We start from the raw sequence: 16,168 nt of genomic DNA, 5'->3' as shown, positions 1-16,168 counted from the left end.
ATTCTTAAAATTGAGGTGAATTTAGATGACATAAAATTAATTATTTTAAAGTGAATAGTTCAGTGGCATTTAGTACATTTGCAGTGTTGTGCAGTCACTGTCTGTATCTAGTTCCAAAACATTTCCATCATTCCACAATAAAGCCCCACTTCTATACCCCTCTTTTCCAGACCTAGCAACTGCCAATGTGCTTTCTGTTCTAATGGATTTTAAATACATTAAAAAAAACTATCTCATGTTTGCCTTTAGATCCATGAGTGGTGGTATGGTCTTGGATTTATTACCTCTTGAGGAATGGGCCCCTCTGTAACAGCCCCTTAATTCCAGCTCTTTGATACTGAGCTATAGAATTCCTTTACAAAAATATTTTTAAAGCTCCTTTTAAAAAAAATAGGTAAATAGCATCCACTTCTCTATAATTTTTAGCAGGAGCATGCAGAGGCTCATGGTTGGATGGGCCCAGACCCAGTTTTGGGCTGCCACCACCTCACTGCAGTGCAGGAAGGCAGTAGGCTCAGGAAATCTGCAATGTGTACCAGTTTGCCTTTGGGACTCAATGTTGCCAAGGGTTTCTGGGGCAGAGAAACCTTCCGTTAAACCCTGGGAGGAAGGAGTGAAAAAGAAGATGAAAAGAAAGATGTTTACTTCCTCAAGTTGGGGGGACTTTCTTTTACATAGAAAGGCAACATAGGAAAGAAAAGCAGGCACTGAAGCATCAGAAAACCAGCTCTGTTACTCACTATGGGGCATCAGACAAGGGTTTGTCATTCCAAGACTCTCTTCCTTCATTTGTCAAATGGGTATACAAATACTATACCTAGGGAGGGTTGTGAGGCTTAATTGAGATCATTCTATGTTTACTGCCTAGTAGAGTGACTGGCATATGGTAAGTAGGTACTGAATAAATAAGAGCTGTTACTAATATATTTCAGGATGTGGAGGATCACATTGCCTAGTGACTGAGTCTATCACTAGTATGCTTCATGGACAGGCTTCCCCATAGTCTCACAGACTCACTCTGTTGTCCTGTCCTGTCCTAACAGTCGATATTGCTGCTCCCCTTTCCGTCTCCTCCCTGCCTGGTGATGCTGAATGCCATGTTTCCCTGTTACTATAATTGTTCTGGTTTAATAATTTATCAACTTCATAATATGCTTTTAATGTCTTTCTTTTATAAACAAGCTCATGGCAATTAGTGGCAACTCACTGAAAATAGGAGATACAGACTAGTAAGAGTCAGCAATTCTATAAATTAAGGAAAGAACTCTGGCCTTGCATAGAGAAGGATCTAGTAACCACATACTACTATTCTTAGAAGTGGCAACAAATGTCTACATTGCAAGCCCATGTACTGATGAATCTACTGTTCTTTAATAGGCCCTAAAAGATGTTTGTGTGTGTGTGTTTTACTTTCTGGTTGTGCCACTCAGTATGTGGGATTATAGTTCCCTGACCAGGGATTGGACCTGTATCCTCTGCATTAGAAGTGAGGAGTGTTAACCAATGGACCACCATGGAAGTTCCTAAAAGATGTTTTATTTCAAAACTCTCAGTATGCAACTAACATCTTTCACTAGCAGCACCACTAATGTATCTTCAAGTGGCCTGAAAGTGCCTTTAGACAGATGGACTGAAAATGACAACATTGTTCAGGATTCAGCAAGCTCCAGCTTCAACCATCAGCTGTGAGTTGCATCCATATATCCCCTCATTGGCAGTCCCCATCCTGGAAACTGGCATGGCATTAGGAGATCTCAACTTGGCATCCATGGACTTCTGTATACCAGAAGTAGATAGTTCTAAAGGAGTCACAGATCCCTTGACCTGTGTAGTTTTGTGCATGTATTTTCTTGGGGGAAAGGATCCATAGCTTTCTCCAAGGGAGAGAAGCCTTTTTAATCCCAAAAAAGGTTTTAAGAATCACTACAGTAGAGGAAGATTCTATTACTGCTGCCCATGTTCTACCTAGGCACGTGGGTTCTGCAAAAGCAGAGCCTCATTTTCAAAGAAGGAAAAGATTCTTACTGTTTTGAAGAACTTTCTTATCATGTGCCTTCTGCCAGTTCATTCTCAGAAATCTTCAGCAAGCTAAGCTAGTTAAATCATTATCCAGGCACAGAATACATTGTCTTTCATCATTTGATTGATTTGATTTCTCCACTTCCTGTCATGAACTGTCCACTTAGTGCATTATGTTTCAGACCAGACAGTCTGCAGACTATAGCCCTAAGGCTTCGACAGGGAAAAAAAAAAATGAAACACTAAACAAGGATGCACAGAACAGAGAACATATGATTTCTGAATTATCAGGGTGTGCAACTGTTCACTGAACCAAAACAGTGCTTCTCTCAGTTAAAGCAGCAGAAACCACAAAACACAAGTTATGTTGGTGGGATTCGTGTGACTTTTAATTCTGATTTTACTAATGTTTTACAGTAAGTGTAAGGAGTAAAGACAGGAATGGAGTGAGGGAAAGGAAGAAGAGAAAAGTATTCTTTCAAGTTCCTTGAACGGCTGAAGGACGTGCTAGGATCAGAAAGTTGAGTAAAAGTATCATGTCCTTTTCACCACAGAAATGGAGATGTGTAACACAGATATGGCAACTCTTCAGATCTGTGGAAGTGACTCTGACAGAGAATTAATTCTGCATCAAACTTGGCACATGTGGAAGACTGGGCAATGCAGCTGCTACACAGCTGGGCAAATGAAAACTGGACTTCTCAGAACCTATTTCCTAGCGTTTGATCAGGACAACCGTGTCCCTTCTCTGGTCTGAGTATCTCTCCAGCAGGGAAGCAAGACCCCACCAACTATGCAGCAATGGGAAATCTGTTGGGCAAAACTCTGTTAGAAGACCAAGATTTCTTTTATTTATTTGCTGGTTGTGTTGATTGACCAGAAGGGACTTTTTACTTTTGGGCAGGAGCATTGTGTCCTGGTGATAAAATAATCTACACTTATACTCTTAAAAGGCATAGGTGTAAGACAAGGCCTTTTTAGAACCTAGACTAGGGGGGGAATATGGGGATTTTAAGGGAAAAGGCATGAAACAGCTAATTCTCTATCACCACAAATGAACTGCCACGGATAAATGAGACTTTATGTCTTTTCCCCTTCATACAAATACTCACCTCTTCTAGCTTGCACTACTAAATCTAAGGTCAGCTTAATCACAGTTTGGGATTAACTATGACTGTGCTTCTAAAGTTAAGGTGAAAAGCTACATTCTTAATAAACTATTCCTTTTTCCTAATTAAATGGATTTGAATAAGCTAAAAGTCTAAAACCTAGGGACTCTTTTCATTGTTTCTTGGGGGCAACCCACAAACTTATCACTGCCATTTTTTTTTAAAGTATATAATTAAAAGGACATGAAATGGACATGGAGAAGTCATTACACGAATCATAGAAATGGTCAACATGCATCTAATTCTAATTACTGAGCAGAGAGAGCTAAAGGGGTTAAGTTCTTTTGAGAAGAACCTAAATGTGTTTTAAAGGGACAAATACTACACTAGCCTTTTTTTTTTCCTGAATGGAATAAAGGATATATGGAATTGCAGGGGGGTGTGAGGGAAAATACCCATTAAACAAACACCTATCATTTGTGAAACAATTCTATCCGAGTGGTGTTGGGTGTGTTGTGGGCTGTGGGTTTATCTCTGGCAGTGATCTCATGTTTTAGATATCTAGAGTGAGATTACATAGCTGGGTAACGGCTGGGTATGGTGAGTGAATATAGGTTTTAATTTCAATTCACAGCAAGATGGTGATGATCACAGATTTAGCACCTTAGTTTGTACTTCCTCTGTACCTGAATCATCTATAGCTGTGAAGCCTGAGCTTTAGGTGAGAAAGCTACATTCTTAGATAACTCCTCTGTGATTGCTCTAGGACTACGGTTTGTTCCAATCTAAGGTGTGGTTTTCTTATTAGAGAAAGTATGTATTCAATGCTAAATATGAGACTGAAGCCTTGAAGACAATGTAGAGTGGCGACAGGTGTTTTGGATCAGGAATAGGCTGTTTAACAAGTCAAGTGTATATTATCCCCTCCTAAGCATTAACTTTGTTTAAGCGAGAGAATTATATTTTTTGGCTTGAAATGGTGTTTTCTTCTATATTTGATTTCTCGGTTTTCTTAGTAGATATCACTGTCTCCTCCAATATTTCTTCAAAACTTTCTCCTATCTGGGAGGTTTTCTTTGAGGCTACCTTAGAAGCCTCCTCTTCCTCCTCCTCTTTCTTAAGAGACAGCCCAGTGGCTGACCCTTTGGAGGTGGTAGAACTGAGGATTCTAGGTGGGAGCAGATAGCTTGGGTTGGGAAGTGGATTCAGCCCTGAAATGCTTAATCCACTGGTGCTGAAACGTGTCTCTTCGCCTTCCAGCAGTTTCCTGTAAATCCAACAGAGAAAAACTCTTAGGAAGTCAACTTGCAACTTTTTAAACAACTTAACCCTCTATCCCCTATTCATTTCAGAAAGACTCCAGATTCCAGATTTCACAGTTTCTTCATGACATTGAGACCAATAAATATTGAATTTCAAGGCCAAAGACTTGGACTTTATCCAGCACACACACACACACACACACACACACCTTTTCATCTAGCGCGCGCATACACACACACACACACACACACCTTTAGCACCAGCTATGTTTAAAGCATTGTCAAGGGGAAACCTATCCTATTTGCAAATACATTAAAAAAAACCCCTTCAACTCCCCTTGGTTTCGTTTTTGGCACTTAGAATCTACAAAGCTCTAAGGAGAAGTAATTTACTAATTAACACCTTAAGTGCAACAGGGGTAAGAAGGTAAGAAAGCCACAAAGGAACTGCCTAATTCAGCTTGAACTTGAGATCTGTATTTTTTCAGCATGTCAGGATATAAACAAAATGGAATCAGCAACAACAGAAACCAAGGAATTAAACTGTTTCAGATACCAAGCTTTTTTCCAGCCTGGCCTAAACAGCATCATAATAGAATGGCCCCAATATCTTTCTTTTCCTCTCATAATTCCAGTAACTTTTATCATTTAAAAAAAAATCATAAACTCAAAACACTGTCAAATCCTCTGGGAGCTTTGAAGTAGTATACAAAGTGTCAGAAAAAAAGAAAAAGTTCTCAGACAGATCTGAGGTTGAGTCTGAACTCTTTCATTTACAAACACTGTGACTTTCAGCAAGTTACACAATCAGCCTATGTTTCAAGTTTCCTCATCTGCAAAATGATAATATAACCTGATACCTAGATAATTTATATGCAGAATCTAATATAGTGCCTAGCACACAGTAGTCATTCAAAAAGTAGTAGCTGCTGTCTTTTTTTTTTTTAAAGGTAAATGTTTACTTACACATTGCTTAAGTGGGAGTCCAGGGGGATACCTCATCTATGAGGACTTCCTAAGTTATATGAACCCTGTTTTTAGAGTCTGATGGGTTTTCTTTCAACCTCTGTGCACTCACATTATTCCCTTAAATCTCTGCAGAGGTAGGTAGACTACTCCAGGCCTCCAGGTACTAGCAGCGTGGAGCTGGGACCTAACCAAGATGAGGGACGTAAGGGTCAGCTCACCTGGAAGGAGCCAGTGATGCCTTTCCTCACCCCCCACTTCACCCATCAGAAATCGGAGCCTAAAACCACTTATCTGGGTAGCTATGCCCTAGGTGATGGGATCTGCCTAGGTGAGCATGCCCTGTGACGTACCTATAAGCTGCTATCTCAATGTCAAGAGCCATTTTGACATTGAGCAAGTCCTGGTATTCCCGAAGGTGGCGGGCCATCTCACTCTTGGTGTTCCTCAGATCATTCTCCAGCTGCCCAATGTTATCCTGAAAAGCAGCAACACAAATCCAATATACGTAGGCCAAACCGGCTGTCATTCATCAAGATTGAGAAAGCAAGGATTCTCAACTCTGCCTACACATTAAAAATCCATACCTGTCCCTCAGCCCAGATTCTGATTCAATTGTCCCAGGATGGGGTCCCAACATCTTAATTTTTCCATAAAGGTCCCAGGAGATCTGGATACGTTTCTACCACAGGGCACAGGGTTCTCAACTAAACACCAGGAAGATATTTATTTTTTACTCACTTACTGTCCCTCCCTTGCTATTGTATTACTGCTGAATCACTCAGTTGTTGAATGTCCTTTTCAAAACCAAAGGCTCAGGTTAGGAGCTTAGATTCAGAAAATTCCAATTGTGGAGAGCACAGAGAGGATGGCAAGTCTCCTCTGCCTCCATTCATTGTGATGGTTTCATGGAAGTCTGCTACTCAATCACTTCACTGACCAAATTTTACATGACAGATAGGGAGGAAGCATAAACACTTCAAGGAATTATTTTTTTTAATCCAAACAGCAGATTGAAATTACAATTTTTTAAAATAAGAAACTTAAGTTCATATAATAATTGTGCTTTAAGTTCCTCCAGGTGCAAAACCAGGCACAGAAGAAAAAAAGGTTTAAATCTGTGATTCTTGAAAAACGAGAGGATCTTTTAAAAACACAGCAGATCTGCTCATCTACTTAAAACCCTCCAACAGCTTTGGAATTAAGTGCAAACTTCTCAGCACAGCCTATACTTTTCACCTTGCTCAGTATGTTTTAGTTACCGTGGCCTTCTCTTTTGCTCCTTAAACTGACCAAGTTCATTGCTATCGCAGGCCCATTAGACTAGCTCTTTCCTCTGTTTGGAATGCTCTGTGGCAGGTCTTCACATGGCTGACTTCATGTTACACAAGATTCAGTTCAAATGCCCTTTACTCAGGTCTTGGGCATCCAATTAAGTACCCTCTCCACACTGATCTAGCATGTACTTTTACCTTAAGACAGGGCAGCTGCTAGCCCATGACGGAAATTCGTGAAAACTTTAAAAAAAGTATCTTCAGAAAAAATCCCCCACCTGAAAGTGGCCACTCTGCTTTTTAGTTCTTGTTATATGGGTAATTCTTTGTTGAGGGGGAACGTCACTGTGAATGTAGGATTTTTAGCAGCATTCCTGGCAAGCTCCCACCTAAAAGTGGCCACTCTGCTTTTTAGCTCTTGTTATATGGGTAATTCTTTGTTGAGGGGGGGCGTCACTGTGAATGTAGGATTTTTAGCAGCATTCCTGGTCTCTATGGACTAGATGCCAGCGGCACCTTCTCTCCCAGCTGTGATAACCAGCACTGTCTCCAGACATTGTTAAATGGCCCTGGGAGGGTAGATCACTGTTAGAAATCTACTTTCCTGGGACGTAATCTACATAGAAGCCGTCTGTTAGTTCACCCCTGGAAGCCCAGAGCCCAGCACAGTGAACACTTGAGATGCTCAACGAATGACTGTTGAATGAATTTCTTTTCTTATTCTGAGCAAATAACTCATACAATTCAGTTGCAATTCTCAACATGGAGAGTACAGTAGCTGAGAGTTATTTTTATGAAACAGTCATGCAGATAAATATATCAGAAACCTCAAGAAAGTGCTGAGGAATCCTTTGAACTTCCCTTGTAGGGATGATAAAATGCTGGTGAAAGGCAGGGCTGATATGTCAGGGGGTGCAAACTTCCAAATCAAAAGAATCTGCAGAAAGAATTAAAATTCATACCACCTACCTGTTCTATAAATATTGACAGGAATACTGCAAAGAAAAAAACCCAATTAACTGATGGGTACAGAGCAAGGAATGATAAGCAGTGAGGAAAATATATAATACACTGAACAATGGTGGAAATATTCCAAAGTGTGTTAAGAGATCATAAGATTTTAAAGGGATTTTTGCCAAGAAATTTTACTTGATGGTTGCTATATGTGAGGTTAAATTAGTGTTAATTGCTCAGTCGTGTCCGACTCTTTGCAGCCCCATGGACCGTAGCCTGCCAGGCTCCTCCGTTCATGGGATTTTCCAGACAAGAATACTGGAGTGGGTTGCCATTTCCTTCTCCAGGGGATCTTCCTGACCCAGGGATCGAACCCGGTTGTCCCGCATTGTAGGCAGACTCCACCATCTGAGCTATAAGCAAATCTTCTAGTGACGCCCTAGGAGTAAGAGAATCAATATACTGTGGTAAGGGGAAAAGAGTCTAAGGTGAAGGAAAAAGGAGAAAGGGGAGAAAGTATTCTGATTATGCAGAGGGGCAGGAGAAATGTTACAGGAGGAAAAAAAGAGGATTTCATCAAGATCTTTGGATTGCATTTCTTGCCCTGCCACAAACATCTAACATACCTCAGTTTTCTACACTTTACTTTCTTTGAAATTTCCACTTCTGTATATGGGAAATTATAATGTTTATTCTTCTCTAAGGTATTCTGAGATCTTCAAGTGAGGATTTCAATTTAATGCACCTCACATTATTATGTGATGAGTCCATTATCTGTTCAATTAGATAATAGTCATTAGAACAGCATTTGGTACCTAGGAACTGCTTAATAAATGTTAGTAATTTTTATTATTGTTACTATCATACCATGTGACTCTACCCTTTTAATGATATGGACAAATTGATCACAAGCCCTCCCTACAACCTCTTAGATCAGCGGTCCCCACCCTTTGTGGCACCGGGGACTGGTTTTGTGGAAAACAATTTTTCCATGGATTGAGGGGAGGGGATGGTTTTGGAATGATTCAATCACACAGCATTTGTTGTGCACTTTATCTCTATTATTACATCAGCTCCACCTCAGATCATCATTAGATCCGAGAGATAGGCAACCCCTGGCTTAGATAACTAAAGAAAGCAACGTATAATAAAACTTTAACATTGGAGAGTTGGAGGCAAATCCCATAAAGCACTGGATTATTTTTTGTTTTTCACGAAGATGTACATCTCCGTAACAGTTGGTTTTTTGTTTTTTGTTTTTTTTTTTCATTTAAAGGATATTATTTTCTTTCTCCAGATAGGAAGGTACAAAGTTAAAACCTTAAATATCAGAATTTAATATAATACTTCATTCTTCAAAACAGCCATAGGCGTTTCAGCTCTGGACACCCAGGTTTCCATAACAGTTTTTAATAAAAAATCTAAATAAAAACTTTTCTAAAGTGCTTTGTACTACTCTTTCCTAGGATACTAAACAAAATGCAACCTTTCTCAGCAACTAAGGATTAAGATAATGATCAATTATTTCTCTATAATTCTGTGATGTGTTTTATCTTTTAGGTCAACTAAGGTACATATAAGGTATATATAAAGCTGTGTATTTCTACCCTAAATGGCCCCTGAGAGCAGTATTTGAACTAGTGTTTGCTGCTAGTGGTTTTCTTTGTCCTGAAAGTTGAACTAATCTGCTGCTACTCACTCCTGACAAGACCTGACTCCTGTGGTTCCTCTTCTCTATCTTGCAGCAGGCTTGATATCCAAATAGCAAAATGCTTTAGAATCACAAAGTAATGTAACAAATAAGCTAGGGGGCAACAGAGGGGCCAACTTCCTAATATGTGATTTAGAGATAGATGTGTCACATCAGTAGGTTAATTAGTTCCTTTTAAAAAATTATTTTTGTTTCACAGCTGTTTTCTGAATAAGAGGTTGCTGGGGACCTGAGTTCTAGATAGATGAGATTTCCTTGAACTTTTCTGCCACACATTTCACAGGTCTATTTTATGGATCAGTGTAGACATAAAGCATGACTTTGCTCTTTTTAGAAGGAACTATGCTGACTGCTGACCACTGCTCTTCAACATGTAGTCTCTTTGTCTGCGCTTTCTTCCCCACCCCAGGCTGTCTTGCATTGCCCTTCAAAAGCCCTGCCAAAGATGGCCTCCAGCTGGAAATCTGAGCAGAGCACTGCAGTCTGCCCCCTCCCCCAACCACAAAGCAGCTGCTGGCTTAGACTGAGGAGAGAGGCACTCCCATTCCAGGGGTCTCTCCTGGAATGGCTGAGCATCCTCCTCAGGGCCGGAAGGATGTGGACTGGAAGTAAGAGAAAGAACAGGCCACCAGAGCATCTTCCACGGAGCACAGGACAACGGACGGAGCTGTGGGCTCATCACTTTTAGGGGCCCTCACCCAGGGGAACACTAGTGAGGGCGGCACCATCTGATTGACGGAGGCTGTTCAGAATTACTGCTCTGCCTGATAACGCAGGTGGGGAGGGGATTTCTGTACGTGGTGCACTCACAGGTCACTCTGCTGCCTTTTCTACTCCTATCTGTTTCATCCCATGATTTTTCTACAATACTTTAAAAATGTTGCACTACAAGTATTTCTATAGGCTGGTTTACACTGGGAAAGGTGGTTTAAGTCAGTGCACCCCCAAATAAGTCTAAGGAATTGACAGGCTGCAGTGCTTTTATTGAAACTACATATTCCTGGGCCCCACCTGCAAACTATTGAATCCATATCTTTGGGAGTAAGCCTGAGACTCTTTCTGTTAAGCCCCCAAGTAACCTTGGTGGGTCAATGGGTTTAGGAACCACTAGTTTTTCTGTAAAGGCTCTAAAGGGTGGCCCAGGTGATAATACAGTGAGGTGGTATGTTTGGTGTTTAGTTGCTAAGTCATGTCCGACTCTTTGGGACCCCAATGGACTTGAGCTCACCAGGCTCCTTTGTCCATGGGATTTCCCAGGCAAGAATATTAGAGAGGGTTGCCATTTCCTCCTCCAGGGGAATCTTCCTGATCCCCAGGGATAGAACGTGCATCTCCTGCATTGGCAGCCAGATTCTTTACCACTGAGCCACCAGGGAAGCCCTAATATACTGAGGGAGAGGGGGCAAAAACAGAACAAAAGAAAGCAAAAAGCATAAGGAAGAGTAGAAAAAAAAGAGAAAAGGGGACCAAACAAAGACCTTTTTCTTGAATTCTAATTTCAGAAATGGATCTATCAGGTTATAGATTTATATGTAGCCACTGCCACCCCCAATCTCCAAGGGGCCAGCCCCTTCCTGCTATTTAATTAGGCTACATTTCAATCTCATACTGGAGAGAAGAGGGCAGACTTGGCTCATCTCCCTGGAGAGCATTAACTGATGGTGTGATCCTGATTGTTCCGCAAGGTCTTTCAAGGAAAGCTTCAGCTTTCCAAGATTGACCGTCATATAGGGCCAGGGCCCCCAGTAACGTTCAAAAATGTCCTTAGACATCTTTGGTAGAACAGGGACTCTAATGGCGGTGAGGCAGGAACCAGAATCACCTTGTGTCAGAAATGGAAAGCCTTTAGTTAAAGAGGATGGCTCTGTTTGGCTTCTGAGGACAAAAGTCCTAGTGCCTCTTAATTTTTCGTGTCGCCTGATTCAAGCTCTTGCATACACCACTGTATACTCACTATTAATATGTCACCTTGACTCATTCTTCACCCTTTCAAAAGTGTGATAAGCTTTCTTTCCTCAAATAGGCTGTCAGCTCTCTGGGGCAGGGAAAACGTGACTTTAATGGGGCCTTCCTCTGCCTCTAAGAGGGTGGCAAACCTGCAAAAGAAAATGGGTCTACCACTAATCTCTGAAGCAAAAGAAAGAGAACAGCCTCCCATCTCTGCAGTGAAAGGGGAGGGGGAGGGGTTAGAGGGCAAGAAAACAATGGCTGAATCTCACTGTGGGAAAGGAGGCTTTTCATCTCAATCAGCGCTGCTAAGATTGTCAGAATAGCCTGATGACACCCTTGTGACTTCAGGACTTCAGGATCTGCAGGTAAAGATGTGAGCCCCTCCTCAGCTTTTACCCTCCTCATACATATATATATATATCTGTTGTCTGATCTCCTCTTCCATTCACAGCAGGTCCACTGAGTCTATGGCTGATGGGGGCAGCACTGCAGAGCTGCAGATGCCGCAGTTTCTGTTGTTTTTTGTTTTCTGCAGGCTAGTCTGGATGACCCTACTATTGTCTAACACTGAAAGCCTTTTAAAGCAAACAAAACAAACCAGACAATACTGTCACTACTTCTTAGAATGTAGGGGCTACACCAAGCAAATAGATGACATGGCAAAGCCCAATTCAGATGGTGATTATGGGTAAGTTATCCTTTTTAGAGAAATACTGGGCTAGCCCTTCAGAAGATCACGAAGCCCATCCTTTGAAGCTTCTAGAAGAAAACATGAAGTCTCAATTAAATAAATATAATTAGTTCAGGCCATTGAGAGCTAGGCCACATAGCGAAAAGTTCAAGTTAAAGATTTTGAAGTGGAATAAAAGTATATATTTGAATATTACTGTAATTATAAACACCAAAATAAATAGCCTAAGCAAGCTTTCTTCCTTTATCAAAGGGAGTTATTTATAATGAACAGCAAATACTGCACACCCATAATAATTCTCTGGCTCCAGACAAAAATAGCAATTTGAGGATTCACTGCTTTCTTGATTGTATTTTCTTAACGTTCCTAAACATTATTAATTTTATCAAATGGAAACTTTGAGCTTGGTATAATGAATTATTGCAAGTTTCTGAACTATTAGCATTCTATCCAATGGAACTTTTATGGCACCTTGAAACTGAACCACACTATTTAGATTCTTTTCCACACTTTTCACCTTCTTCTGTGCCCTTTGTGGTCATAAGCCCAGAATGTTCCATGTAGTAAAACTGAAGATACAGTGGCCTTTGTTTGGAGAGAAAAGAAGGAAAGAGCCAATCGATACCTTCACAGGAGCTTAGAGGACAGGCAAAGACAGGAAAAAAATAAGTGACCTATAACAAAGATGCACTCATCTCTGTGATTTATCACATGCACTTAGGATGGACAAATGTTAAGGAAATGGTCATTTTCAAGTAGGACTTCACTGCTGCGGGGCAGACTAAGTGGTTTTTGTTAAATGCTAAGCCATCCATGAAAGTGAAAATTGAGGCTGTCCACGAGGTGACCCTTGATTGCAGGTAGCCAAGACTGATGTGTTGGTGTTGCAGAAAGGAAAAAAAAAACAATCGAAGCAGTTAATTGCCTAGAGAGTCATAACTGGGACATGAGACAGAAGGGAAATTCTGAGATGGGAAGAACTCGAGATCAGCACCGAGGACAGCGCCCGACCATCCTCCTTTGCTAACGTCTGTAATACGTTCTTTAGGAAGAAATACCGTTAGTCGCCGAGGGAACTGAGTGTGTGCTGGGAGAGAATAGAGCAGGGCGGTTATAACTAGCCCAATCACTCATCTCCTTGGCTGCCAGTCTCTACTCCTTTGAGGGCAAAAGTCAAGACAATGGGATATAACTCTTGCCAGTATAGTCTCGCATTCTTCCCCCAACCCAATGGCAGAAATACTCCCAGGACGCCCAGAAAGCATTTCAAAGCATTTCAATCAAACAAGCCAGACAGCGGAAACAGCACCGCCAACCACGGAAGGCTGTGACCCACCCCTATTGCGCTCACTCCCTCTTTGGGAGGGGGTTGTTCTTCAGGTCGCCAGCGTGTTTTTGCCCACTTGCTGAAGAATAGAAGCTTGAGGGCTTCTTTGTTAGAAGGGCTCAGACAGGGACGCAAGTGAGGGGCAGGGAAAGAGGGGGTCCAGGCCCCTAAAATTAGCGAGAGAGGCCCCAGGGCTTTTTGTTTGCCGGTGCCTCTGGGCGGGGCGCTTTCCGTACCCTCTTTCATCCTCCCCTTGATTTCGAGGGCCCCAACTGTGCGAGAAATACGCTCCGGAGAAAACAGGACTCCCCTCTCTACGCAGCGCTCCAACCTTTACCTGGTAGCTGGCCACCTCGGCACTGTGTCGCTCCTCCAGCTCCAGTATCTGCCTCTCCAGGGACTCATTGGCCCCGCGCAGGCCCTCGATCTCGATGGTGCGTGCCTGCAGCTGGCGCCGGTACTCGTGAATCTCCTCGCGGCTGGCCCGGATGGCCTCGGTGCTGCGCGCCGCCTGCTCATTCAGGTTGGCAAACTTGGACTTGTACCACTCCTCGGCCGACTGCAAGTTCTTGGCGGCCAGCGACTCATACTGGGCGCGGATCTCCCTCAGCGCCGAACTCAGGTCTGGTTTAGCCACAGTCACGTCCACCTCGGCCGCGGCCTGCGAAGACGCCTGCAGAGTGGCCAGCAGCTCGGCCACCTCCTCGTCGTGCACCTGGCGCACGAAGGCCAGCTCGTCCAGCAGCGACTCTACCTTCTTCTCCAGATCCAGGCGGGCCAGCGTGGCGCCGTCCACGTCGCGCTGCTGCGCCTTCAGGGCGCGCTCGGCCCCTTCGCGCCCCCGGCTCTCCTCCTCGCAGCGCGCCCGCAGCCGCTGCACCTCCTCGGCCAGCCCGTCGCGCTCCAGCAGGGCCTGCGCGCGCGCCGAACTCGCCTCCTCCAGCTGCGCGCGCAGATCGCGCAGCTCGCGCTGGAAGAGCTCGCCGACGCGCGACGGCTCGGCGTGGCGCTGCCGCAGCGCGGCCAGCTCGGCCTCGAGCGCGCGGTTCTGCGTTTCCAGCTGGTGCACCTTCTCGATGAACACGGCGAAGCGGTCGTTAAGGCCCTGCAGCTGCTCCTTCTCGTTAGTGCGGATGATCTTATACTCATTGGTGCGCGCCGCCGCCTGACTCAGGTCCAGCCCATCGGACGCCGGGGACCGGCGGTAGGCCAGGCCCAGGCCGAGTGACGAGGCCGAGGAGCAGGCGGCCGAGGAGGCCACATTGCAGCGGGACAGCGACTGCGAGCGGAAGCTCCCCGCGCCGCCAGCCCCGGAGAGGCGCGAGGACAGGCGCGAGCCGTCCCCGAACACCTTGCGGTAAGACGAGGAGGCGCACAGGTAGTGCTCCGAGCCGAAGCTCATGGTGCCGGGACCAGGGCCGGGAGAGCGGCTGCGGCTGGCGCTGGCGAGGAGAGGAGAGGTGCGCCGGGCGGGGCGCGGTGGGGCGGCGTGCACCGGGTTTTAAGGCGTCGGGGGGGCGGGGTGGGGGGACGACTGGGGCGGTGCGTTGGGGGCGGAGCTCCTGCTCGGGTCTGGCGGAGAGGGGAGAGGGGGGCCTCCAGGAGCGCGGGCGGGGAGGCGCAGTGGCTCCTGCAGCTGCGCGCGCCCCGAACCGAGGGCGAGGGGACAGAGTCATTTGTGCAGGAGCCACCGCCTGTCTGATGAGCCCCTCGCCGAGGATCGTCTGGTTTGGAAGTGACTTGTGTGGAGGGGTGCCTGAACCATGGGACGTCCCCATCTAGACACTGCGCGGTTCTATCGCGTCCCTTGACCCTGCCCTCCTTGCCCGCTTTAATCCACCGGGAGGTTAGTGTTTTCTGAGGTGTGCTGTACTCTCACGCCCACCCCGGAGCTCCTGGGCGTGAGGCTCTGTTTTTCCAGTTAGAGTGTAGACCCTCAGGGCGCGGCTTTGTCCCCTCCTTCAGCCCGCTCGGGGTTCCCAGGGGAAAAGTGGGTCTACGTCAGAGAGCATCGCATCAGCTGCTCCTCTGCGGCTCTCGGGGGCGCCCGTGTTGGGTGGCTGCACCGAAAGCCTGCAACGCCCCGAGGAAGAGAGGGGAGGGAGGTGCGGCGCGAGAGCTGAGTTGCAGGGAGTGGAGAGAAGCGGAGGGAAAAGCTGGGATGGCCATGATGGGCGGAGCTGAGGTGCCCCTGCCATTTATGTGTTAAGTGTGCCCTCCTGTTTACCACAGTCCCCCACTACTCTCCACTGATTAATGTCCGCCTTCTTAATCCATCGACTTTACCTGTCTGGCCCGTAGGCGTTTGAGATTTCAGTCTGTGAATATCTTCATCTGGTTTGGACAAAAGAGGTCCCTGCAAACATTAAGTTCCGAAAGTGCAGAAGAGTGCTGTTGCCTGAGCTGGCCTGTTTCTCTGCATGGGTGAATTTCCAAGAATGGGATCTGTAAAGATGAAGGCTGGGAGGAAGCAGCGTGGGGTCTTCAAACTTGTAATCTCTCAGGATGTGGCTATGACTTTGAAGAGGGAAGGGGAGGAACTTTTTAGTAGATTCCAGAATTCCAAACTGAAGGCCTTTCTTGATCTTGGAATCTCAAGGATGTAGTTCTAGGATAAATTTTACTTTCATGGAAGAAATATTACCTGAGACAGGCCACTAAAAAAAGGGAGGGGGTATAGAGTCCTATGAGACTTTGGAGTGTACTCTTGTCTTTGTGCTTTATGTCATGTAAGATGGCCAGGCCCTACCACAGCCTGGTCCTTGGTTCCTCCTCAGAAGCTAAGACCTGAGCTGCAGGGACTCAATTCTGAGTTCAGTGGACTCAGAAATACCTGGTAATGTGAAGGATGGAAGAGTGCTGACGTCACTGAATGTTCTCTACCAGCCATTGTGCCAGGAATTTT

The 16,168-nt window shown here is 44.8% G+C and overlaps 1 protein-coding gene across 1 annotated transcript; it reads right to left on the bottom strand.

Annotated features, from left to right (window-relative positions):
• Positions 1-2,384: 2,384 nt before the first annotated feature.
• Positions 2,385-14,739, bottom strand: INA (internexin neuronal intermediate filament protein alpha). The gene is made up of 3 exons (XM_043925237.1): positions 13,601-14,739; positions 5,710-5,834; positions 2,385-4,395 (listed from the first exon to the last, which is right to left on the bottom strand). Exons 1-3 carry the CDS (start codon positions 14,663-14,665, stop codon positions 4,086-4,088), a joined length of 1,500 nt encoding a protein of 499 aa, XP_043781172.1. The 5' UTR covers positions 14,666-14,739; the 3' UTR covers positions 2,385-4,085.
• Positions 14,740-16,168: the final 1,429 nt, after the last annotated feature.

Source organism: Cervus elaphus, chromosome 15 (genome assembly GCF_910594005.1).
Source record: "Cervus elaphus chromosome 15, mCerEla1.1, whole genome shotgun sequence".
Taxonomy (NCBI): domain Eukaryota; kingdom Metazoa; phylum Chordata; class Mammalia; order Artiodactyla; family Cervidae; genus Cervus; species Cervus elaphus.
The sequence above is the reverse complement of the archived record's forward strand: the minus strand, read 5'-3'. Positions and strand labels throughout refer to the sequence as shown.

What these genes read in the sequence shown, in the direction of transcription:
- INA (XM_043925237.1), bottom strand. Translation starts at nt 14,665, where the DNA reads ATGAGCTTCGGCTCGGAGCACTACCTGTGCGCCTCCTCGTCTTACCGC. An exon ending in CCGAGGTGGCCAGCTACCAG is followed by an intron (nt 5,835 to 13,600) that starts GTAAAGGTTGGA and finishes GCTGCTTTTCAG; the next exon opens with GATAACATTGGGCAGCTGGA. An exon ending in ATTGAGATAGCAGCTTATAG is followed by an intron (nt 4,396 to 5,709) that starts GTACGTCACAGG and finishes TTGGATTTACAG; the next exon opens with GAAACTGCTGGAAGGCGAAG.